The sequence below is a fragment of the Heloderma suspectum genome, chromosome 1 (genome assembly GCF_057233095.1).
Source record: "Heloderma suspectum isolate Gila_16-S chromosome 1, 16-S_ref, whole genome shotgun sequence".
Lineage (NCBI taxonomy): Eukaryota > Metazoa > Chordata > Lepidosauria > Squamata > Helodermatidae > Heloderma > Heloderma suspectum.
The window spans coordinates 301479999-301504063 of NC_139458.1; the positions used below are offsets into that span (position 1 = coordinate 301479999).

The window sequence follows — 24065 nt, forward strand, 5'->3', positions numbered from 1 at the left end:
ACTAGTACTAGAAGAGAGACAATTATGGAAACTATTCAGGATCATGTAAACGTTATACAATGGAACAGAATCCTATCACCATTTAGCTAATCAGATCTGTTACTAAGATCTGCAATTTTTGTTAAAAGAAACAAAATACAAGCTGCATACAGCCATTGGCAATTTATTCCTTTTTAGAGAATGCATTATTCCCCAAACTACTTTTTTTTTTTGCCATAGAAAATTCAAATAATTACCAGAACGAGAGGTGGTAGCTAGAGTATTATCAGATACCAGAAAGAGTGCATAACAATGTTGAATATGTAAGTAAAAAAGATTTGAAAATAAGTCCTTTAAGAGCGCAATCTTATGCATGTTTTGACAAAGAAAAGGCCAGAACTCCCAGCATTCCCCAGCCAGCTGGGGAATGCTGGGTGTTGTAGGCCTTTTCTCTGCCTAAACGTGCATAATATTGCACTCTAAATAAGCCATTAAGGGCATGATCCTATGCATGTTTAGACAGAAAAATGTCTGACAATTCCCACCTGGGAGTTGTAGGGCTTGTTTGTCTAAACATGAATAGGATTGCACCTTTATTTATCTAGTGGCAGCAGATAAAAGCTGCCCCATGACCGCTGTCTTTAATAAGTCGTGGACTTTGTGGGAACAATGTTTGGCAGACTGAGCAACTTATGTTTTGTATTGCTGCAAATAACAAGTCTGAAACTACTTTTAAGTGTATTTGTAGATTTTAGCTTCTTTCCCTTCTGCAAGTCAAGACTTTTTCCATTTTCGAAGTCAGAAGGTCCTGTTGACCATTTCTGCGATGGACCAAATCTATTAGTTTTTCCATGGGCAGTATGCAATGCTGCTCCACTCATGCAATTTACATAACACTAGTGTAAATGACCTCTAGTGCAATACCAATATCGTATACTGACATGTTTCCTGGAAACCCATCCAGCAGCAAACACTATTGGTGTTGTGCTAGAGGTCTCTTACGCTAGCACTACATCAATTGCGTCAGTGGAGCATTGGGTACTGCTCAAGAGCCTTTAGTAGCCACTCCTGTAAGGTAGGCGGACTTCTCGTAACAAAGAATTACTTTTGCTGCAGGAAGAGTCCAGCACTGGAAGTAGCTTGGACTTTATTGGGGAGTTTCTCAGTGACTGTTCCAAGGGCAGAACTGACACAGCAGTCATAGTCTCATTGGAAGAACCTAGGTAGCACTTTGCCACAATTTGCACAAATTGATCATTTGTTATGAGCCAACAGGTTGCTATTAGTATTCCATTTGCAAAGAACTGGAGTAAAATAAGATACCAAAACAGAAAAGCTAAAAAAAAATCACTCCAATTATCTGTATCTTTTAAAGCGTATGCTCACAGATGAGCTATATTGACACAAAACAAATACGTGAATGGATTCCTTATGCAAACTGAATGTGTAGTTAATCAAATACAGTGTGTGTATCCTAGCAACATGCCAGTAGCCAGCTGACAATAATACTGATGGGCTGCTTGTTTTTATACAGATATCAAATCTTATTACAGAATTAAATAAATAATTTAAAGGGGGGAAAGTTACATTTGGCCTGGTGAAAAATGAAATTTATAAGTATATCTTCGGTACCTCTTAGAAACTTTTTGTCAGGAATGAAGGGGGCCAATACAAAAAAATATATAGAAATAAGTGAAAATTATAGAAATAAAGAAAAATGTCACAAACCCAGAAACCGGAATTTTGAGTTATGTTAGTTATGCTTTTGAGACCTGCTGTACTGGAAGTGTATGTAGGATGATGACATGGATCTATCTGTCTCCTCACCGGGGGGCGGGTATCCCATGCATGGTGCAAAAGATCTATGGCACTTCAGTGAAACGTGGCCTTATTAGTACTATTAAAGCTGTCGGAGACAGAAGTATACAAGAGACCGCCAGTATGGCAGATAAGAGTGTTTTGAGTTTGTCATTGTTGCAGCCTTATTTCATGGGATTCTTTTGAGGACAAGTTATCACGTAACCTGTCCTAAGCCCTTGGAATAAAGTGGGAAAGAAAGCTAAGTGAACAAAAATGGCAAGGCACAAACACTCATTTGAATTAGATATGCTGAATGCAAACCCATCACAGAAATATTTTAATATAAATCATTTTGTTAAAAATCAAGCACTGTTCCAGGTGGAACATTTACAGAAAATATGAAATTATAAAAACAAATTAACAGTACATAATAAATACATTTTTGAATCAGTACAGATGGTAACAATTCTAAAATAATTATTTATAAAGACACATTATATTCTTCTCAAACATAAAAAGCATTTGTTTTATATTACAAAAAAAAGTGAGTGCTTTACTTTTGCATTAGAAATGCAAGGACTTTCAGTACCAGGAAGCTCCAGCTGCAGACCACTCATCAGCTGCTGGGACCTTGTAGCAACAGGCTTGCCAAAAGGTCCCACCCACTGACACAGATCGTTTGCGAAGAACCGTCAAGATGCTATTAATGACAAAAATCTGACGTCACTTAGATTCTGACTTGGGTTATATCCAACCATTGTGCGTGTGGAAGTCCGCTCACGCAACAGGACTTCCATTCACTCATTGGGACTTCTCCATTTTCTCCTCCCCCCTGCAGCCCCCTGTGTATGACCGGCGAAATCTGATCTGGGGGGTCAACCCTCCAGAACGGATCTGGGGGATGCACAGAAGGTTTCAGCTAGGAGAGGTAAATCCATTCTTCCAGTGGATCTCTCCCACTGGTAGAATGACACCATTGGATACAACCCTTGGAGCTTTAAAATGGTTATGATAAACCAAACTCCACATATGTGAATTCCTGGTTATTACAGAGAATACTAAAACTGAACCTCCACAATAGCCTTTTGAATTACCAATATGCTGCAGGGAATCTTTCCAGGAGTCCATTGTGGCCTTTCCCCAAGGTTTCAAGTAGGCTGGAGCTAGCAGTCTGGGGAATTGGAAAAACTACAGGGTGCCTTGGAACTGTCTGGACCCGCAATGTGTGTCAAGCAAAGATGGAATCTCAAAATCTATGTTAATCTACAAAAATTAAAATGACAACTAGTTACGCAGCATGATAATCTTGACCCAAATAGAAAGACTTATTGTTTCCCCAATACAGAACTGTTTCTCAGCTTGGTAGGAACCAACAGCTCCACCCCCCCTCGTCACCTTTAAACTTGCTCTAGGACACCAATATTATTCTTCCTTCTATGAGCAATTGTCCAGCCCCCGTCCCCACTTGGAAGCCAACAGGTGCATCAGAGGTGAAGCATCCTTCTCATCTAATAGGTGCTTCAAACGCAAGTGCTCCTGCCCTCTGAAGCCTTTGAGATGACTACAGCAGTCAAAAACTTTTGGGTGAAGCAGATTCATGTGTACGCCATGGTGCATGTAGCATTTTCCCAACAGCTTATTGTGCTTGATATGGATCTGACCCATGTGAACTATATCCCCTAAACTATATTTCCAATTGTCTGTAGACAAAATTAAAAACAAAATGTTGTGAAACTGGTGCTCTCCTTTAGTTCTTCAAGCTGAGACCTAGACTGCTACTAGCCAATCCTTTTGCTTATGTTTTAGATACCTTTAGATACCAATCAAAATGTTTTGAATTAGTATGAACTGATTTTACACTTCACCGGATCTGCAATTAAAGCTAAGTGATGCCCATATTTAACAATCATATTACCAGATCTTCAGAAGTCTTATGTAACACATTTCCAGTAATTTATTATATTAAATGATGAGTTTTTAAAAGGAGAAATCAGAAAAAATAAGTATTAAAAATAAACCAAATATATTGCTTCAATATTATTAAGTTTTCCAATACACACTTGTTTAGCAGCCAGCATTGCCATAAAGTTTATTCAAAGTTTTATCAATAACTTTAGGTAGGCAGCAGTCGTTTGGCAAAATCCACTAGGATAATCTGCCACAAGCACTAGGATTGTGTTACACAAGTACTTTACTACACTAAGTGGGTTGTGCTCACAGCTATAATCCACAACCCATTTACCGTTTAGTAGGCTGGTTCATGGGATTGGAATGGAGTGCTCATGACAATTTAAATAAAAGTTAGGTTAATTTATTTAACCTTAGACAGGGCATACCTTTTTTGCTTCACCATTAAAGAGTTTTCTCATAAACATTCCAATTCACAAACAAGGCAAGTGATAAAAAATTATGAATTTATCTAGACCTCCATCAAGTCCTACATTCTATTTTACTGAATGAGATATTCAGATCCACTTCTATTAAAAGTTAAATACCTTCAGTACTGATTTTCCTAATAATGCATTTAGGTTTATTATGCAAGACTAGATCAACGTGTTGATAGTTGAAGACAAAAGGGCAATCCAGTCTTTTTCTGCATCCATTGCCTTGCTTGCACAGAGAACGCTGCATACTTAAGGGGATTCCCCCTAGCAGAGGCCCCCTTCCTTGGTGGTGGTGTGGTGGGAGGACTGAATTGCCCTCAAAATTTGCAAAGTGTCATGAATTTTTTGCCTTGCCTGAGGGCCCAGAGAGAACATTTAAAAAATGGGAGTAGATGAAAGAAGCTGCACTGCTAGAAAAAGCTATTGGCTAGATTATTGTTTATTCCTTTTGGTGGCCAAATGCAAAGTTACATTAATGATGTCAGGTGAAGTACCCCAGTTCCTTTCTTAGCTTTGTGCCACTGAGGTGTGAACATTTAAAAGTTACTGGTGAATAATTTGTAGAAAAGAGGGGCAAATGATTATGCCTATAAAACTGGGGTGGGGGGGAGAAATAACCACTTTCAGGTAATCTGGGTGGGGCCATGCTAAGAAATCCCTACAGCTTGTTACACCTGTAATTGTCGCCAATTCTATTTGTTTAGGACATTAGATGAAGGGCTGCATTCTTGATCCCTCATCAGGCTAAATATTCTAATTCCCCTGCAGTCAATTCACTTCATATTTTGTAACAATATCTGAAACGTTTTTAAAACTATAAATAGCATATTAAATATATGTAATATTTACACATATGGACTATTTTACAGACTATAATCACTGCAATAGTACTTCCTCAATTTCATCTTCTAAGTAATCAAGAGCTTTAACAGCTGGTCTGCTTGCTGTGTGCTGCAAGCGGTGCCTTTTGGGATTAAAGCTCTTTCCTTCACTAAAGAAAAGATCACTATCATCATTTACTTTGAGCGTAGTGCCTTTATCCTGAAGGACGTTGTTTGTACTACTGTCTTGTCGAAAGGGACCCAAATCATTTCTCTTAGGTGGTGTTATATTGACATTGCTTCCAAACAACTGCTCCATTAAATTGGACTTTCTCTCTCTCTTAATATCAAGGACTACATTTCCCTTAGTGGGTTCATCTATGAAGTCACTTTTTTGATTAAGCCAACCTGGCCTCCCTAATACTTTCCCAAATGAAGGTACATAGCTACCAAATGTCAAATCGTTGCTTGAACATTCCGTCTCTGTATTTTGCTGTTTCTGGATTTCTCCTTTTGTAGCCATACTGTGTTGTTCATATTCGGGAAAACCATTAAACAATTTCTCAGTTGCCTCTGATAACTGGTATGGTCTCTTACTTTTTTCCAAGGAAAAAGGTATAGTTACTGTATCTGCAGTATACTCTTGGGAAGCGACCTTTATATTGATTTGGGTTTCTCGGTCAATTTCATACATCTTAGCAAGCAGAATTTCTTTCCGTTTTTCCTCTTCTACTCTTTCACTAATTTGCGGCCCATATTCGAAACTAAATATTTCTGTTTCCATCTTTGCTTTTTCTTCTTTTTCCAGCAAAACGGTATTTTCTTTCTTCTTTCTCTCAGATTCTTCTTCTTCCCATTCTATGGATTAAAAAACAACAGTGTAGGCTTAGAAATATGTGTTTGCCATGAGCTGCAACAAGCTTTAGTCTCGTGTGCTTCCCCCTCCTCTCTCCTCCTCCCACATGGCCAGGAGGACAACTCTAGAAGCTTTTACTTATGCTTTCTCTTTGGTTTACTTAATTAATTAAGGCGGTTAACAATAAAAATACAGATAAAATACAAAGTTATAATTAAAATATGAAAGTGCATCAATTAAAACACATCAATTAACCGTGGTTTGTCATGTCATTTGGTGGAACAAATGGTGATTAACACTAACTATGGTTAATTTCCAACAAGCCAACTTCAAAGCATAGTTTCTGAAGTTGGCTTGTTGAAATTAACCATTGTTAACCACAGTTCCCAGTCTGAATGACACTGGAAGCAACAGTTAGCCAAGAGTCGAAGCTTCTGAAGCTATGTGAGAGAGGAAGTAAGGATAGTGCGAGCCGAAGGCTTGCTGTGGCTCGTGCATGTTGTGCTAAACCACATGTGGACAACCCATGGGTGGCGTGTGGTCCTTCAAGGCATTCAGCATGGCCCACGTGGATGCCCAAGTCATCCTCACTCCGAATTCTTCCCTCAATCAATTTTTGCTGCTTTCCCATATAAAGAGTGACTTAGGGATATGCACGCAGACAACCTGATATACAAAAAAGTACAGTTAAAGTCCATAATTTACCTAGTTCAATTCAATATGGCAAATGCAACTCAAATCTAATTGAGTAAATATAATCTGGAGTCTGTGAACCAGATGAAAACCCTCAAAATGTACATGCTATAAAGCTCACTTTTTTCAAAGCTCTTCTTTACTGGAGTTTTGTTAGATTAGAAGAATTGCACAAAAGTGAGGTTGTAATCCTGTGGCTAGTTATTCATACTTAAGCCTACATGTGATTCAACAAGTACAGGGAATGCAGCTTGGGCTTCCTCATGGTTAGCAGAGAACTCGAACCATTCTGTAGCCTTCCATAGTCAACTTGATTGTAAATACACAATTCTCTGGGTTGACTTCAATGGGATTGAAGCATGCACAACTGGGCACAGGATTGAAGACTAGACAGAAACCCTTCTAGAAATGCAGGGATGTAATGAAACAATTAATGTGTTCCTGCTTGAACTTCTTAAAAAAAAAAAAAAAGCACAAAATTAATGTTTCCTATATTCTAGCCTAGCATTATCCTTACAAAGGCAAATACAATTACAAACAAGAACTGTTATGAGATGAGAAATACAAAATGTTATGTGTAGATTACATTTCACTTTCTTCTATAGATAAGTAAAAAAGGGAAAAAAGATAAGAGCCTGCTCATCGTAATCAATGAAGAAATAGCCTTACAAGCCTGGTAGCTGATCATAATTGTGAAAATCACATATTTGTAATATTCTTGGGGAATACTTCAGTTCCCTATGTCTATTAGTGATAAATATTTCAAGTGTGAATTGATATTCTGACTATTTAAGACAGTTAAGTAGATCGTTTTCACTGACACTGCAAAACCAAATCTTCTTACCATCTCTCAGTTTCTTGGCTCTCTCTTCCAGTGCCTGCAGTTCTTGGTCACTTTTCAGTCTCTCTTCTCTTTCTCTGCTCTGTTCTTGCTGGAAACTTTCTGCTTGTTCTTTTGCGCCTTTTTTAACTGCCTGTTCCTTAAGGAAGTTAAGTATAGAATAGAAAGATTTTTAAAAGCTATTTGAATGAAGCTATACTATACACCAACAGTTCAGTGAAATATTAAATTTCCATTAACTGATAATTTGGCCTCAAATTCAGTAGAAGACAACATCTCTTCTTCTGCTGGATTCAACTTTTCCCAACCTGTCAGTTTCCTCAGTGCAAATTCTCCACCTGCTTCAGCACCTGGTTGCTCCAAGCACTAAGTCAGCTGTCTGCATCGAGAGTCATTTTTGAAAGTAGAGTTGAAAGTAGAGATTTTGACTTGAACAGTGTCCTGATACACTTAAGGGCCCATGGGAGAAAGGGGCTCCAGCACAGCCTCCTCTTCCCACTTACAGAAGGTACCTCCACCCAATTTTCAGGGATCCCCCTTCTCCCTCAACCTGCTGCACCACAGCCTACCCCGTTCAGCAGGGGCCTGCAAGCCTCAAGAGATGCTTTTGGGGGGAGGGCTGCTGGCTAGAGAAGGGGGCAGGACAATCACTTTCAGCCTGCTCTCTTCCACATGTGTTTATATGATCTGCCCAAATAATTTTGAAAACCTAGACCACACCTGGCTAGTTTGGGTGGGCTTGAAAAAACTGTGAACCTCAAGACATTTCATCAGAAGGAGGAAGAGATCTAAGCCTCATCCTACCATAAAGTTATTCTTTTTTCTGTTAGTATGATCTACCCCCTCATTCCCCAACTGATATCCTTGCCATAATTTTGTACCAGACTTAAGCAAATGTAGCCCTACTCCCAAATAATGTAGTCACAGCCAGAAAACAATCTCACACCAGGAAAGTGTATGCTAAAATGATATTGTTTAATATCCCTTTATTACAACAAACTCTTCTGTACTCGTTAAATTGTTTGGGTGCCCTTTCGCTAACAAGCTCATACTGGCCTGGGCTTCCAGTTGCGGCTGGCTACCTTTGCTCAAAAATGTAGGTCAATATAGCTTATTTTGAAGTACACTTCAGGAACTAATCCTTAATATGTTGAGAACAGTAATTTATGAAATACAGATGAAACTCACCATTCTGAGATGTACATCATCTTCCTTTTCCTCTGGTATTTCATCTGAAATACAGTCTGGTGGCAAAGGAAATTCTACTGGGGAAATATATCCAGAAGTCTGTACTCCTTTTGTTAACTGTAATTCCCTTTTAGTATTCTTATTAAGAGCTGTAATAAATACATACTCAATTTATGATACTTTTAAAATTGGTTTATTTAAAAACAGCCTCATAAAGATGAAACCCAGTCATTTTTTTTATTCATCTGAATGACTTAAAACATACACAAAATAAAGTGCCCTTATGTTAGGAAATGTGTAATGGAATCTGGAGCTACAACATGGAAAGTTACATATATTTGGAAAGTATTTTCTGTTCCTCCTTAGTAGCAATATGTATTTAAAACTCAAAAATTCTTGATATGCCAACCCACCTCATTCACTACTATGCTACTATAGATCTCATTATTCCTCTTTGATCAGATTAAGTACATGTTTGCTTGAGTAAAGGGTAAAGATAATTTAACTTTTCAAACAACTAAAGTCTGAAAAGGTAAACTGTGAGATCAAGATTCCAGAAATACAGAAGGCACTGATCATTATTGTCTGATATGCCCATTTAAGATAAACCTGGCTTTTAGAGTTTTGTTTATAACTTTTTAGAAACTGGTTACCTTTTTTTCTTGGTGTAATATCAACATCTTTTTTGGGTGAAGGTTTTAACATTCGATTAGCATATATATTTTTTGCATCTAGTTCTCTCTCTTTTTCCTAATTAAAAAAGGGGAGAGAATTAATTAAATTGTCAAAAGACTAACCAAAAACAATTTTTCCTCTTTTGATTTTTGTTTGTTTTACGTAATTCCAAGATAAGATTTTCAAAGTCATAGAGATTAAGACACTTTTTTTTCTATTTCTATAACAATTATTTTTAAGGTGTGCTTTACAGCACTGCCTCCCAAATTAAAATGTAGAAGCAACCGGATGTGCAAAATGAGTGAATATGCATACAAATGGGCAATATGTGCCATTATCAAGTTCTGATAGCTACTACATAAGCAATTTTTTTTAAGAAAGAGTACTTGAAGAAAATAAGGGGCTAAATATGTTAATCTTTGTTTATCTTAAACCAGAAAAGGCTAACTTCCTAACATTTGGAGAATGAATCATCCCTACATTGTTGCAAAACTCTACAAATACAGGAGACAATGAAGTGAGGTCAGACATACTTTGCCTTTTCCAATCAGCTTCAGAGAGAGGCTTGTTCTAGGGTTTCAGGGTGGTTTGTAAACCACTCCAGCTACCCACCCTCGCCAGGTTTGGACGTCATGACAACCCACGCCTGGCAAGGGTAATTATGCTAATTAGTTGTCTCCCAACCGTCACATGCGGGGAGGGAAATGAGCCACCATGGCTTATTTTCCTTCCATTATCATGCGAACCTGCCCAAAGCCAAGGTGCTTTTGTCCCCACATCATCCCTCCCTGTACTCTATTCCTTGTGGGACACTGGTAACAGGTTGGGGTGACCAGACAAAATCATGTTATAGCCTGATGCAACTCGCGGGCCACCAGTGGACCATCTCTGTCCTAAAAAATGCTTATATCGCGCAGTTACATGCCAGCTGTTAGATCTTTCATCTAGATATCCTTACAGATCCTGGCACAGAATACTATAAAGATGCTAGAATATTTTAAATGATTAGCAATGATTGCTGTCCAGGAGAATTATTATGTTGAGAACTTATGTTATGGTAAGCTGGCTTCACTGACAGATATACTACAAAGCTGTTCTATACCAGAAAGTCACAGGTTTTACCTTTAGTTTTTGATTTAGTCGTTGGACTTCCTCCTGGAGAACTTTATTTTCTTCCTGGGCTTCACATAATTTCTTTTTCTCAGAATGCAATTGCCTCTGAAAACTACTATTACTAAGGTCAAGGTTCTTCTCCAAGTCCTACAGTACAATATATCAGAAATATCAATTTTTGTAAACACTGTTTATTTTAAAAAGCAGACAAACGTAAAGAATTCATGCACATAAGAGACTTTTCTTAAGTAGGCTGTCTCGACCCTATGATCTCAAAATATGAGATATCTACTAAGAAGCATCTTTTACTTGCTGATAACAGTGGGTTGAATACAAAGGATATGCAAGCAGAAGGCTACTCACGCAAGGATTTTTCCCGTCTGTCCTCCCTGCAGCAGCTCTAACACCATCCAAGCCTTTCCAGAGAGTCAAGGTTTGACAATCTTGCCCCCACCCCCCAGCTCCATCATGAGTCAGCCAAGCATTGGTGAGCAAAAAGAACTCAAGGCCTTCTCTGAACCATGGACCTATACTGGAGAGGGGATTAACTCTGCCCTCTTCTCTGCCCCAAAGCTTGTTTTGGGTTTGTGTTTACTGAGTGCTGATCAGGCGCAGCGTGTTAACAAGCTGGAGGAGGGAGGCAGAAGCACACGAGATTGCCTGTGCGCCCAATGGAAGCTTCTAGCTTGGACCACTTGCTGGGAACCAAAGCAGAGCAAGCCACTGTATCTCAGCCTTCCATCTCTGAGACAGAGGGGTGAAGCGCAGGTGCGTGGACTTGTCTCTGCAGGGGTCCAAGCTTGGACCATTTGGCAGGAGGAGGCAGAGCAAGCCAACCGATTTTATTTCATTTTTAACTTATATTTTACTTCACTTATATCCTGCTTTTCTATGATAAAAATTGAACTTGGGGCAGCTTACAAATAAAGATTTAGATTTTAAAAAGTGAAAAACATTTCTGACAATAACACAAAACAAACTACCAGCAGTAACAGAAAGCCATCGTAAATAGGCTTCATAAACACCAGCAACAGCAGACTAACAACATACCTTGAAATATTTTTTCTATCTTTAATTCGAAAGGGTTTCAACTTGTACCTCGTCTATACCTTTAATTCAAAAATTAAAGGTTGGATCCAGAGATACCCTTCTGTCCATGGAAGGAATACTTCCATGAATGGAAAGGCCTTTGATTCAGTGGAGAAAACTGCTAATGGAAGATGGGAAAATGATTTTTGCCTAGTCCCCATCCCGCTGCACCACCTCCCATGCTGTTCCAGAGGGCCCCCAACCTTCCAGAGTACATTTTTAGGGAGCACAGGGAAATCAGGGTGAATTGCCTCCCACTCTGCCATTAGAAGACACTGGAAATGCCCTTCCTGTAAGCAGAAATCTTATAGATCTTAAGATCTAACAAAGTATATGAAAGAAAAATATGAATTTAGATGTACAGTGAAATCCTATACATGTCTACTCAGAAGTAAGCCCCACTGAGTTCAGTGGGATTTACTCCCAGGTAAGTGTATACAGGATTGCAGCCTTAAGAACTTAATCTTTTTGTGGATTATAATAAAAGCATTAATAAAATCTGAGACACATGATTATTGGTTGAATCTGAAGGAACTGCTAGGCAGGCTGATTAGTTCTGGAATTAGGATTTACTATAGTTATATTTTGCTTTTTCTTCTGCATTATAAGTTGTCAATAACAGCTTAAATATTCATATATAATGATGCTATTACACAGTGAGAAATGTATTAAGAATATTAAAAACTAGAAATGTTAATGTCTCCTCACCTTAATTCTCTTCTCACTATCATCCAGTCTGTTTTCTACTAAAGCTAATTTCTTAGCCAGCTCATCACGTTCGGGGAGGTGCCTGTCTTCTGCGAGTCTTCTCAATTTCTGTAAGCTACCCTTGGCCCTGGACAGCTCCTCCTCTGAACTCCGCAGCTTCTTCTCGGTTATTTGTTCTCTTTCTTGTGATTTTCTTAAGCGCTCCCTCAGTATTCTCATCTCATCATTATGCCGTGCCAGAAGTTGAGAGATTTCATTTTCGGTGTCCTCAAACTTATGCAGAGCTTTCTCATGTCTGTACTGAAGCCGCTTTAGTGCCCTATTTTCTTTCTGCAGCTCATCAAGTTTGACATGCAGTTCAGTCAGTTCATTACGAAGCTCATTAATTTTCAGCAACCTGGCAGAAAGGACGCGTTTTGTAACAAGACTGATATCTTTGGCAGGAGATTCCCTGTTGAGACTCTGGGAGCGAAAACCCCAGTGGATCCCTCTTTTGCTGGGTGCGTATTTAGAGGCAATTTGCTTTGTGGCTACAACAAAAACAAAACAGGTTTGGTGTTGCAATGAAAATCAGCAAGCCACTACTAAATGTCTCCATTACACAGGATCACTCCTTTCTCCTGCCAGCACATTAAAATGTCTCCTATATACCCTCAGGAAACAACAAAAACCTGACATATACCATCTTTTCAGACCTATTTCCAGAGCAAGGGAAATAAACCCCATTGTAGAGCAAAACTGGTTTCATAAACTTTTAATCCTTTACTTCTGCAGGTCTGTTCCAAAGGCCTTAGAGGCAGTTTGATCCCAGCAGGCTTTAGTTGTGGAGACAAAAGCCATCATGGCAGCCAGGTGGGTAGATCGAAGTTTATGGCACAGGAATAGCTCTACTGCGCCACATAGTAGTCCTGCTGCAAATGCAGGATGATTATTTTCCCAATAATCCAAATAGTCTTAAAAAGAAGACAGCCATCCAAGTGCAGCATGGGCAGGTGGGAGGGGGGAAAAAAGAGCAATTCAGAGAAGGAGAATAGCACAGAAGGGCTTAAGTTGCTCCCCTTCCAACACTGTTGCCTTTATTCATACACATGGCTGCTTTGACTGGGAGATCCAATCAGAGATCTCCCATGCCACACATAGATTGCCCCCAAGGATTTTTTTAAAATTTGCAATCCATAAGCCAGCTTTCCTCAACCTGGTACCCTACAACTCTCAGCATTCCTGACCATTGGTCATGCTGGCTGGGGCTGATAAGAGTTGAAGTCCCAAACATCAGAAGAGCACCAGGTTGAGGAAAGTTGACACAGGTAGTGGTTCGGGAGTAATAGAATTGCTTACATAATACAAACTGCTACAATTCTTTTGATGCAGAAAGGCTAAACTATGCAGATTAAGCACAGTTAACACTATACGACAGCAAGATTAAAAGTATGTTCCCATCATAGTTGCAACAAAAATGAAAAGCTGTATGAGAATGTACTTCTTTCCCTACCCTCCCACAGAATAAATTAAACTTGTATCTTATTTTAAAGCAACAGATAGGTTTTAGTTCATGTTACAAATGCTGGTTCAGTTTAGTCGTATGTTTCAGTGGAACTTACTTTACTTTCATGTAATATGTTTAGGAATGGCATAAAATGTTTAGGACTGGGGTGTAACACAGAAATCATGTTATACCAACCACTTACCTTGGTAATGTGAAAGGCTTTTCAAATTCTGTGCTTTATTACTTTTTTCTCTGGCGTTTGTAGACTGAGTGCTAATGGTCGGTGAGCGGTCAGAGGCACGAGATGATTCATCATCAGAATAATAAGAATTGCTGCTTTTATCACTGCCTGATCTTCTGTCGTGTCCAGAATCCAGACTCCTTCCTCTCTCTCCCATTCTAAACAAAAAGAATGTTCCAGACCTTTTCTCAAGGAATATTCATTTTGCCAGAGGACGGTTCACAGGCAGTTACTGGTGGAACTGCTGGCTCCTTGCCAATTCTTCATTAGCCTACATTCAGAAGAAGGGTTGCTGGGTTCCACTTTGGCAATCAGTACTTGTCATTCAGAATGCATGTTTCTATTTGAATTCAGAGAGAAAAATGGAATTAGTTTAGCTTTCCACTTTATAACGAATAAAAGTATTTTTAAAAGTGTATGGCAGCTAACAGTTCCTACATCTAATGCTGAAAGAAGACTCTGTGTATGCATCAGGGAAGTGCAGTTCTGGGGACTATGGCTCATTAATTAAACGCTGCTGTCAAACATGTACACTTCCGGCATCACAGATCTGGCAGCATAACAGTGGGGTTCCTCAAAGGCAAACATAAAAAAGCGTTTGGGGAGTGCATCACATCAGCTGAAAACAAAGAAATAATTCCAAACTAATACGTACAGCATCTGTTATGTTAAATAAATCAAGGAAAATACAAACTAGAACATACAAATCCATTAGTTCATCAACTTATTTAATTTAATTTAGAAAAAATTGAAGATACTTTGATTTCAGCATTGCCAAACATAGTTAAACTTTAAATAATCAGATATTTTATTTAGTATTTTCAATACTAATATCTAGTATCTAATATTGCCCCTGCAATTCTGCTAGTTCTGTTGAACCTGCAGGACGCCATAATATATGGTGTGATTATTCCAGCTTCTGAGCCTTTTTAATAGAATTGTGACAAAAAAAGGTAGGAAGCTGTTACTCGTGGGGAGGGGGAATTGTAGAAACTAGAATGTCTTTCTCAGTGAGTACATTCTACAGGGAAGGAGAAACACAGATCTACATTTTCACACATTCTTGTGGACTGCAATGGAAACAGGTATTTTTTTCAGTATGAGAAGCACATTTAAATTTGGATTAGACACACACTTGCATGTGCATGTGTGTACACACACACACACACGAAGATATTTATGAATTAAACTAAACTGAATTTTCAAATGCAGCTTAAAAGAAGATTGTAGAAATAGCCAGTAAATATCCCCAAGTAAATTTAAAAATAATTTTTTATTTATATATTCATTTCTTAATCTCTTTTCTACATTAAACTACTCAAGTTATCAAAATTAATTAAGAATGTAATCCTATGCATGTTTAGACAGAAAAAAGTCCTACAACTCCTAGCATTCCCTAGCAAGCCATGCACAGGAGTGCACCCAAAAACAATTAAATACACACTTAACTGGGAGAACATCCTATTGAACTCGGTGGGACTTACTTCTGGATAGACTTGCCTAGGATTGTGCTGTAAAACAATATAATGCAGCGGCATCCATAAAACAAACTCTCCATGAGCTACCTGTGATTGAGGAAAGCTTTTTGAAATCAAGATTTTGATGAGAGAAAGCTCTCATAATTAATGAAAGGTATCACGAGTACTAGGATAATTCAGCACTCCGCCATTCTCCTGGGATTTTAAAAAAAAGTGTGTGTGCAGGTAGGGGGATGATGTTGTTTATAAAAGAGAACTTTGGTTTCAACAGAATATTAGCAGAATTAAACCTCTTGGTGAAAGAATAATACCTTAAAGTGGTTTTGTGTGATGGAAAGACAACATCAAGTTGTAATCAGCTGTCAATAGAAAATAAAGTGATTGCTCTGTGAAGAAAGCCTTAAAATGGTAACATATTATGCAACTAAAACTAAACTCTTACTTGATCAGACATATAATTCTGCTCTTCTTACTCTGATGGTGTATTAAAAAAAATCACCTATGGTCGATGTGGAAATTAAACTGAATTAAAAATTATTTTTTTAAAAAATCACAGATTCTTTCAGAAGAATTCTTTTTACATCTTATAGCTGATAAACACTATTAAGATACTCATACAGTTTTTGAAAGTTAACAATTTCCAATCCACTTCTGTGTCTAATATTGATACTCCCCCACAGTGTAAGCAAGTGTAAAGTGATGCATGTTGGGGCAAAAAAGGTGAACTTCAAGTATAGCCTGATGGGATCTGAGCTAGTGGTGACCAACCAGGAAAGAGATCTTGGGGTTGTGGTGGACAGCTCAGTGAAGATATCAACCCAGTGTGCAGCCGCTGTAAAAAAGGCAAACTCCATGTTAGGCATAATTAGAAAAGGAATTGAGAATAAAACTGCCAATATCATACTTCCCCTATACAAATCTATGGAGCGGCCACACTTGGAATACTGTCTCCAGTTCTGGTCACCACATCTAAAAGAAGATATTGTAGAGCTGGAAAAAGTGCAGAAAAGGGCAACTAAAATGAGCAAGGGGCTGGAGCATCTCCCCTATGAGAGACGGTTACAACAGCTGGGGTTGTTTAGCTTGGAAAAAAGGAGGGTAAGGGGAGATATGATAGAGGTATAGAAAATTATGCATGCTGTGGAGAATGTAGATAGGGAGACATTTTTCTCCCTCTCTCAAAATACTAGAACCCGGGGTCATCCTATGAAGTTGACTGGTGGGAGATTCAGGACAGATAAAAGGAAGTACTTCTTCACACAGCACATAGTTTAACTACAGAATTCGCTACCACAGGATGTAGTGATGGTCACCCATCTGGATGGCTTTAAAAGGGGTTGGCCAAATTCCTGGAGGAAAAGTCTATCAATGGCTACTAGTCCTGATGGCTATGTGCTACCTCCAGTACCAGAGGCAGTGAGCCTATGTACACCAGTTGCTGGGGAACATGGGTGGGAGGGTGCTGTTGCGCTCATGCCCTGCTTGTTCACAGAGTGGCCAGCTGGTTGAACTAGATGGACCCTTGGTCTGATCCAGCATGCCTCTTCGTATGTTCTTACGTTTACTACTCTAGCTACATTTAATAAAGAAAAACATGCCAATAACTTTAACATCAAGATTCATCTCAAGAGAAGTTATTCTAGTAATTTAAAGAAAGTAACCTGAATGCTATTTTATCAAAGTACCCTTCTAGTCCTATGGCTTAAGAGCACTAGAGAATAAACATTTAGGAGCAAAACGTTCCATTCACAACAGCAGCACATCACAAAACATATCCTGTTAAATTATTGTGGCATTACAGATAGATCTACTGATGTAAATGCTCAAACACTGCAAGAATTTTGAGGATCTTTTCAAATCCTCAGGAGATTTTTGGATTTTATACACTAGGAACATGTTTTTGTATATGAAAACAAGTATATTGTCTGCCAAGGTTTTCCCAGTTTGGTCCCCTGCCAAACTTGTAAAGTAATTTCATCAGCCTAAAGAAGTGCTGTTCATTTTTGAGGCTAATGAATTGCTTTGAAATTTGAGTTACTTCAGCAAGTATAAGGCCTTTTATAATTAAGGAACTTCTTGGTCCATTGCCCTTAACTATCATGGAACACTTTCATTTAATTATGAAGTCATTTTAATTTCAGCACACACAAGTTAAATCCTCAAGGTTATCTACATTTCCTTGGCAATTGCAGTAAGATTGTTCAAAATTCCAGTCATTTACAGACTTACTTGCAAGTAATATGCATGGACTTAAATTAAGTCTACAGCAGTAACACCAGTATAATATAGCTACTAAAAGTCATGCTAGGCTATTTTCAGCCTTATAAAATCAGTATCTCCAACATTCCCATGGGTTTCATTTACCAATACATGTCCCCAGCTATAGAGAACATGAAGTACTCCAAGTTTTTCCTTCAGGAAGTTGAATTGTGGGGTGCAAAAGATTACCATGACTTTCACCTTTACTTGCTTGCTTTGAAGTAACTCCCACCAAGTTCAATGGGGCTTATTTCTTATCAAGTATGCTTAGGATCAACATTAAAAAAACTAAGATCATGGCATCTGGCCCCATCACTTCCTGGCATATAGAAGGGGAAGAAATGGAAGCAGTGACAGATTTTACTTTCTTGGGCTCCAAGATCACCGCAGACGGTGACTGTAGCCATGAAATTAAAAGACGCTTGCTCCTTGGGAGGAAAGCTATGGCCAACCTAGACAGCATAGTAAGAAGCAGAGACATCACCTTGCCGACAAAGGTCCGTCTAATCAAAGCTATGGTTTTCCCAGTAGTAATGTATGGCTGTGAGAGCTGGACTATAAGGAAGGCTGAGCGCCGAAGAATTGATGCTTTCGAACTGTGGTGCTGGAGAAGACTCTTACGAGTCCCCTGGACTGCAAGGAGGTCAAATCAGTCCATCCTAAAGGAAATCAACCCTGAGTGCTCATTGGAAGGACAGATAATGAAGCTGAAGCTCCAATATTTTGGCCACCTAATGCGAAGAGAAAACTCCCTGGAAAAGACCCTGATGCTGGGAAAGACTGAAGGCAAAAGGAGAAGGGGACGGCAGAGGATGAGATGGCTAGATAGCATCACGGATGCAATGAATATGAACTTGAGCACACTCCGGGAGAGAGCGCAGGACAGGAAGGCCTGGCGTGCTATGGTCCATGGGGTCACGAAGAGTCGGACACGACTGAACGACTGAACAACAACAACAAATGCTTAGGATCACAGCCCTTGTATACAATCTTGGCCACACCTGGTTAGAAGCAAGATACACCCAAAATCAGTGTGACTTTCTTCCTACTTCAGGATTCTGTATGTAGCACTATAATTTTGACAGAGAGCTGATAGAGGTGTATAAAATAATACATGGTATGGAGAAAGTGGACAGTGAGAAGTTTTTCTTCAGGGTCATCCAATGAGGCTGAATGGTGGGAGATTCAGGACAGATAAAAGGAACTACTTCTTCACACAGTACATAGCTGAACTTTGGAATGTGGTACCACAAGACGTAGTGATGGACACTAACTTGGACAGCTTTAAAAGGAGATTAGACAAATTCATGGAAAATGAAGCTATCAGTGGCTACCAGTCATGATGGCTACGTATTACCGCCAGTATCAGAGGCAGTATGTCTCTGAATACCAGTTGCTGGGGAACACGAGGTGAACAGTGCTATTGCACTCATATCTTATTTGTGGACTTCTCATAGGCATCTAGTTAGCCACTGTGGGAACAGAATGCTGGACTAGATAGGCCTTTGGTCTGACCAGCACGGCTCTTTTTCTGTTCTCAGTGCGAACTACTGCAGTGCAAAGTTCATACAGTTGAGTGGATCTTCAAGTTGGTTCAACTACTTGAGGATTGCCAGACAGTGTAGCAAGGTATCAGAAAAAATTCTTGCAGTGAAGTGTGGAATTATTTTGTCACATCTAATGCTGAAATAATAGCATCAAGTGCATAAGAGGAATAATGACAAAAACAGAAATGCCTCATATTCATGATCAGTGGAAGAAAGCCCAATACATGTTGGTGAATAAAAACTGGTGAACATTTACTGCAAGAAAACATGTTTTTGTTTCCTTTAAGATGTTACTCTTTCTTCCTTGTTTAGGACTACAAAAGGAATAGTTAAGTGGTAATACAAGGCAGACATATAATATTGTAGCATACAGAAACTAACAATAAAAGCAGATGGAAATGGAACAGCTCCCATTGATGAAGAGAATGTTGTGATATTTTTACACTAAGGAGATATACTTAATATTTCACATTAACCTTGAATATTTATTTTTTTTAAATCAGCATCCCAGAGTAGTTGTCTTGAGGCAACACCCTCAATGTAAAAAGAAAAGACTTCTATGGATGAAAACAAGATTCATTCAGTCCAAGATTTCTATCTCAAACTCAAAGGGATAAAACATCTTACGTAGAAATTCTATACTACATTCAGTCAGGCTTACTTCCTAGTAAATATGTTCAGGATTGTAAACTTGGTGTATGAAAAGTTTTGGAATGTGCTCCTTCTGTTCTCATGTATTTCAAGCTTGAAACTTGTTGGGGATCTTGGACTGAACAAATTGATTTACACTCAAACGTATTTGCTATTTTCCCACCCTCTCAGGTACTGCCCCCTACCAGTTTAAACTGAGACATTCTAACTCACAACAACTAACAAGATGCTAAGCAGAAAGAAAAAAAAATTCAAAGCACATGCTTCTATTAGCCCTAGGGTAAATCAGAAGTACTTCATAGGAAAAAGTTTTGAACTAACCCAAACCATTCCTCTCTTTTTAAGACAACTACAATACCAATTGGTCTTATTCCGTTTCAGTGCTCACGCAAAGTCTTACAAGACAGTACCACAAATTGCTGTACATCTCAGATACATATACCTGCCATGTTCCATAGAGGAACATTTGACAGAGGAAAATAGGTATAGTTTTATGTTAAATGTACAAGGGATTCATAACACCGTAACCAAAAAGAAAGGCAGGCCATTTCCATGCTCATCAGGAAATGAAATGGCAATATCAAAATACACACTTCCTTATAACATTAGAAGTTAAAGATGCAATCTTATGCATATACAGAAAAAGTCCTACAACTCCCAGCATCTCTTCAGCCAGCCATGCTGTGTTCCGTGGGGCTTACTCCTGAGCAAGTGTGTTTAGGATTGCATCTTGGATGTCACGTTATGGTTTACACGTGTGCTCTCCAAACACTGAAAATTTCTGAATATAAAAATTTAGTACATACTAACCAAATGTCCAATCCTCAAATAAGATAAGAATTGTGCTGGCAAAAGCATAAAACTGCTAGGTATACTGGAGTATCTGACTGGGTGTACCTATTTAACTGTTCACCTAGTAAGAAAGAAGGCAAAGATGGAGTCATGAAGACTGAAGGGTTTTAAGCATTTTACCTGACTTCTCCTATATTAAAACAAGTAAAGTAAGAACTTAATTATCTGCTAATTTTGGAACGTTGTGAGGGGGGATATATAAAAAAAGGCGAGAGAAATCTGATCTTCAGAATGCATTTCGTTGTCATAGTAACTCCCCAAGGGGCTCTTGCCACACTTAAGAACAGAGGAAATGAAAACAGCCAATGATGAGGCAATAGAAAAACTAACAGACTTGGGTCTAGTATCCTAACTATACCTGCTAGGGAGTAAGCCCCATTGTATACAGTGGAAGTTACTTCTGAGTAAACATGCATATACTGTGCACAAGCTTTCATAAATTAGAGATAGGGTTTTGTAAATGCTTCAGATGCATCAACTGTGTGTTGCCATCTCTGTGTATGTGGGGTGTGTGTGTGTGTGTGTGTGTGTGTATACATAACCATATGCACAGCAATACAGGAAAAAAGATGTAAACAGTGGGAGCACTAAGATGTGCAACCTATGTGGCATTTATGTGCAACATTCAGATGTTTGCAAGACACACAATTAAATGAAGACACTCACAGTATTAAGGCAAATGCATAACACAGCTTTCCGCGGTTGGGGGGGGGGGGAGCCGCCATCTCGAAATATCTGCCAGACGTTTCCAGATACTGATCTCCCCACCACATCTACCTTCATCTCGCGTCTCATTAAGCGAGCCTTGGCCCATGAAAACTTATGCCACAATAAACCCGTCCGGCTCCGAGGTGCTACTGGTCTCTTCGTTGCTGTATACGCAAAAGGAAGACCTCTAAGTGCGGCGGCGGCGGGGGGGGGGGCGGATTTCAAAGAGCGTTTGCACTGCTGTCTTATGACAGCGCCCAACCCTGGAAGGGGGATTGGGGCGGGGCGGGAGTCACATTATGGCAGCAGGACCGTTCTACCAAGCAACCGACCGCCCCCTCCTCTCCAGACAGGAGCATATACGCCCCCACTGCAGCGCTTCTTCTCCTCACGCTCCCTTTCCTCAAAGCAGCCGCCCCCGCCCCCGGTGTACCTGTCTCCGCAGGTGCACAGCGCCCCTCCCCGAGCCAGCCGGTTGCCGGGGCCCCGCTTAAAGGGGCCGCGCCGCCGCGTCCCGGGATATTTACAGCAGGTTCCAAGGTAACGGGGACGAGAAGGAAAGGGAAGAGGCGGGGATTAGAGGGGAGGAGAAGGACGCCGCCGCGGCCCTCGAAATCTCTCTTATTGGCCACCTGCCTTGCCAAAATCCTCGCCGAAACGCCCAATCACCGCGCCCGACCTGGCCGGAAAGGGCGGGGAAGAGGCGATGCTGGGGTCCGTCCATTGGGCCGAGGCTGCGCCGCTGCTCCATTGGCTGTTGGGCCGGGGCCTTCCGGGAGAGCGGGAGTTCTCCGGGCCGGATGGGAGGGAAACGGGCGCTGATTTGACGTCAGTGGTTGGCGGCGCTAGGGCTGCTAGGCCTCGCTGCGCCATAAAGCCCCCAGAAGAAGAGGGGGGAAAGGGGTGGGGGTGTGCTTGGCTGGTCCGGGAGGGGAGCAAGAGGGGTGTGTGAGTGTGATCTCTCCAGTGCAGCGGCAAGACAGAGGGGAAGGAGTAGGAACCGAGGAAGGGGCTGGAGACAGGGCGCTGGCTGTTGAGGCTAACTCAAGGTGCGGGCGGTGAGGGGCTGCTTAATATTTGTGTGCTGGGGAAGGAGGCGTATGGCGCGCTGGGAGGGGCCTGCCCATGTGGTTTGCATTTATTTATTTTCTAAGGAAGGGGTTGGCAGAAAGTAGATCTTCAGATTGTTTGGACTTCAACTCCTAGCATTCCAGACGGTTGGCCATGCCAGCAGGGACTTCTGGGAGTTGAAGTCCAAAAAATCTGGCGATCTGCCTTCCTCCCCACCTTTGACCCAGAGCATTTATATCTCGCCCTTCAGCCAAAAGGTTTCCCATGACAGTTCCTGTCCTGAGGCTTACTATCTAAAGTTAAGACGTGAACACAAAGAGTAAGGGGGAAGAGAGGGACGATTTATAATTAAGAATTGTTTTAGGGCGCAATCCTGTACGTGTTTAAATAGAAAAATGCGCTATGACTACCAGCATTCCCAACTGAGCCGGGGAGTTGTAGGACTTTTTTGTCTCTAAACATGTATTACTGTTCAGTCGTGTCCGACTCTTCATGACCCCATGGACCACAGCACGCCAGGCCTTCCTGTCCTGCGCTCTCTCCCGGCGTGTACTCAAGTCCATATTCATTGCATCGGTGATGCTATCTAGCCATCTCATCCTCTGCCGTCCCCTTCTCCTTTTGCCTTCAATCTTTCCCAGCATCTTTCCCAGAAAATCTTTCCCAGAAAAGGTCTTTTCCAGTGACCTTTCTCTTCGCATTAGGTGGCCAAAATATTTGAGCTTCAGCTTCAGTATCTCCTTCCAATGAGCACTCAGGGTTGATTTCCTTTAGGATGGACTGATTTGACCTCCTTGCAGTCCAGGGGACTCGTAAGAGTCTTCTGCAGCACCACAGTTCGAAAGCATCAATTCTCCGGTGCTCAGCCTTCCTTATAGTCCAGCTCTCACAGCCATACGTTGCTACTGGGAAAACCATAGCTTTGATTATACGAACCTTTGTCGGCAAGGTGATGTCTCTGCTTCTTACTATGCTGTCTAGGTTTGCCATAGCTTTCCTCCCAAGGAGCAAGCGTCTTTTAATTTCATGGCTACAGTCACCGTCTGCGGTAATCTTGGAGCCCAAGAAAGTAAAATCTGTCACTGCTTCCATTTCTTCCCCTTCTATATGCCAGGAAGTGATGGGGCCAGATGCCATGATCTTAGTTCTTTTAATGTTGAGTTTCAAACCAGCTTTTGCACTCTCCTCTTTCACCCTCAACAAGAGGCTCTTTAGATCCTCTTCGCTTTCTGCCATTAGGGTGGTATCGTCTGCGTATCTGAGGTTGTTGATAATTCTCCCGGCAATCTTAATTCCGACCTGTGATTCATCCAACCCGGCGTTTCTCATGATGTACTCTGCATATAAATTAAATAAGCAGGGAGACAATATGCAGCCTTGTCGTACTCCCAATTTTGAACCAATCGGTTGTTCCATGTCTGGTTCTTACTGTTGCTTCTTGACCCTCGTACAGGTTTCTCAGGAGACAGGTAAGGTGGTCTGGTACTCCCATCTCTTCAAGAATTTGCCACAGTTTGTTGTGATGCACACAATCAAAGGCTTTAGCGTAGTCAGTGAAGCAGAAATAGACGTTTTTCTGGAATTCTCTTGCTTTCTCCATGATCCAGTGAATGTTGGCGATTTGA

At 40.4% G+C, this 24065-nt stretch overlaps 1 protein-coding gene across 10 annotated transcripts; it reads right to left on the minus strand.

Moving 5' to 3' along the window:
- Nucleotides 1-245: 245 nt before the first annotated feature.
- Nucleotides 246-22011, minus strand: LCA5 (lebercilin LCA5). Of its 10 annotated transcripts, none has more exons than XM_084826966.1 (10): nt 21803-21978; nt 21328-21533; nt 14313-15711; nt 13836-14214; nt 12148-12677; nt 10360-10497; nt 9216-9312; nt 8563-8711; nt 7378-7513; nt 246-5842 (listed from the first exon to the last, which is right to left on the minus strand). In XM_084826966.1, exons 4-10 carry the CDS (start codon nt 14029-14031, stop codon nt 5040-5042), a joined length of 2049 nt encoding a protein of 682 aa, XP_084683092.1. In that variant the 5' UTR covers nt 14032-14214; nt 14313-15711; nt 21328-21533; nt 21803-21978; the 3' UTR covers nt 246-5039. The 10 variants fall into 10 exon arrangements, with proteins under 10 accessions (XP_084683092.1, XP_084683090.1, XP_084683088.1 ...); XM_084826964.1 differs by having other exon boundaries at nt 14313-16184; XM_084826962.1 differs by having other exon boundaries at nt 14313-16342.
- Between the last annotated feature and the right edge of the window lie 2054 nt (nt 22012-24065).

What these genes read in the sequence shown, in the direction of transcription:
- LCA5 (XM_084826961.1), bottom strand. Translation starts at nt 14,031, where the DNA reads ATGGGAGAGAGAGGAAGGAGTCTGGATTCTGGACACGACAGAAGATCA. An exon ending in GACTAAATCAAAAACTAAAG is followed by an intron (nt 9,313 to 10,359) that starts GTAAAACCTGTG and finishes TTTTTTAATTAG; the next exon opens with GAAAAAGAGAGAGAACTAGA. An exon ending in ATGATGTACATCTCAGAATG is followed by an intron (nt 7,514 to 8,562) that starts GTGAGTTTCATC and finishes AACTTCCTTAAG; the next exon opens with GAACAGGCAGTTAAAAAAGG.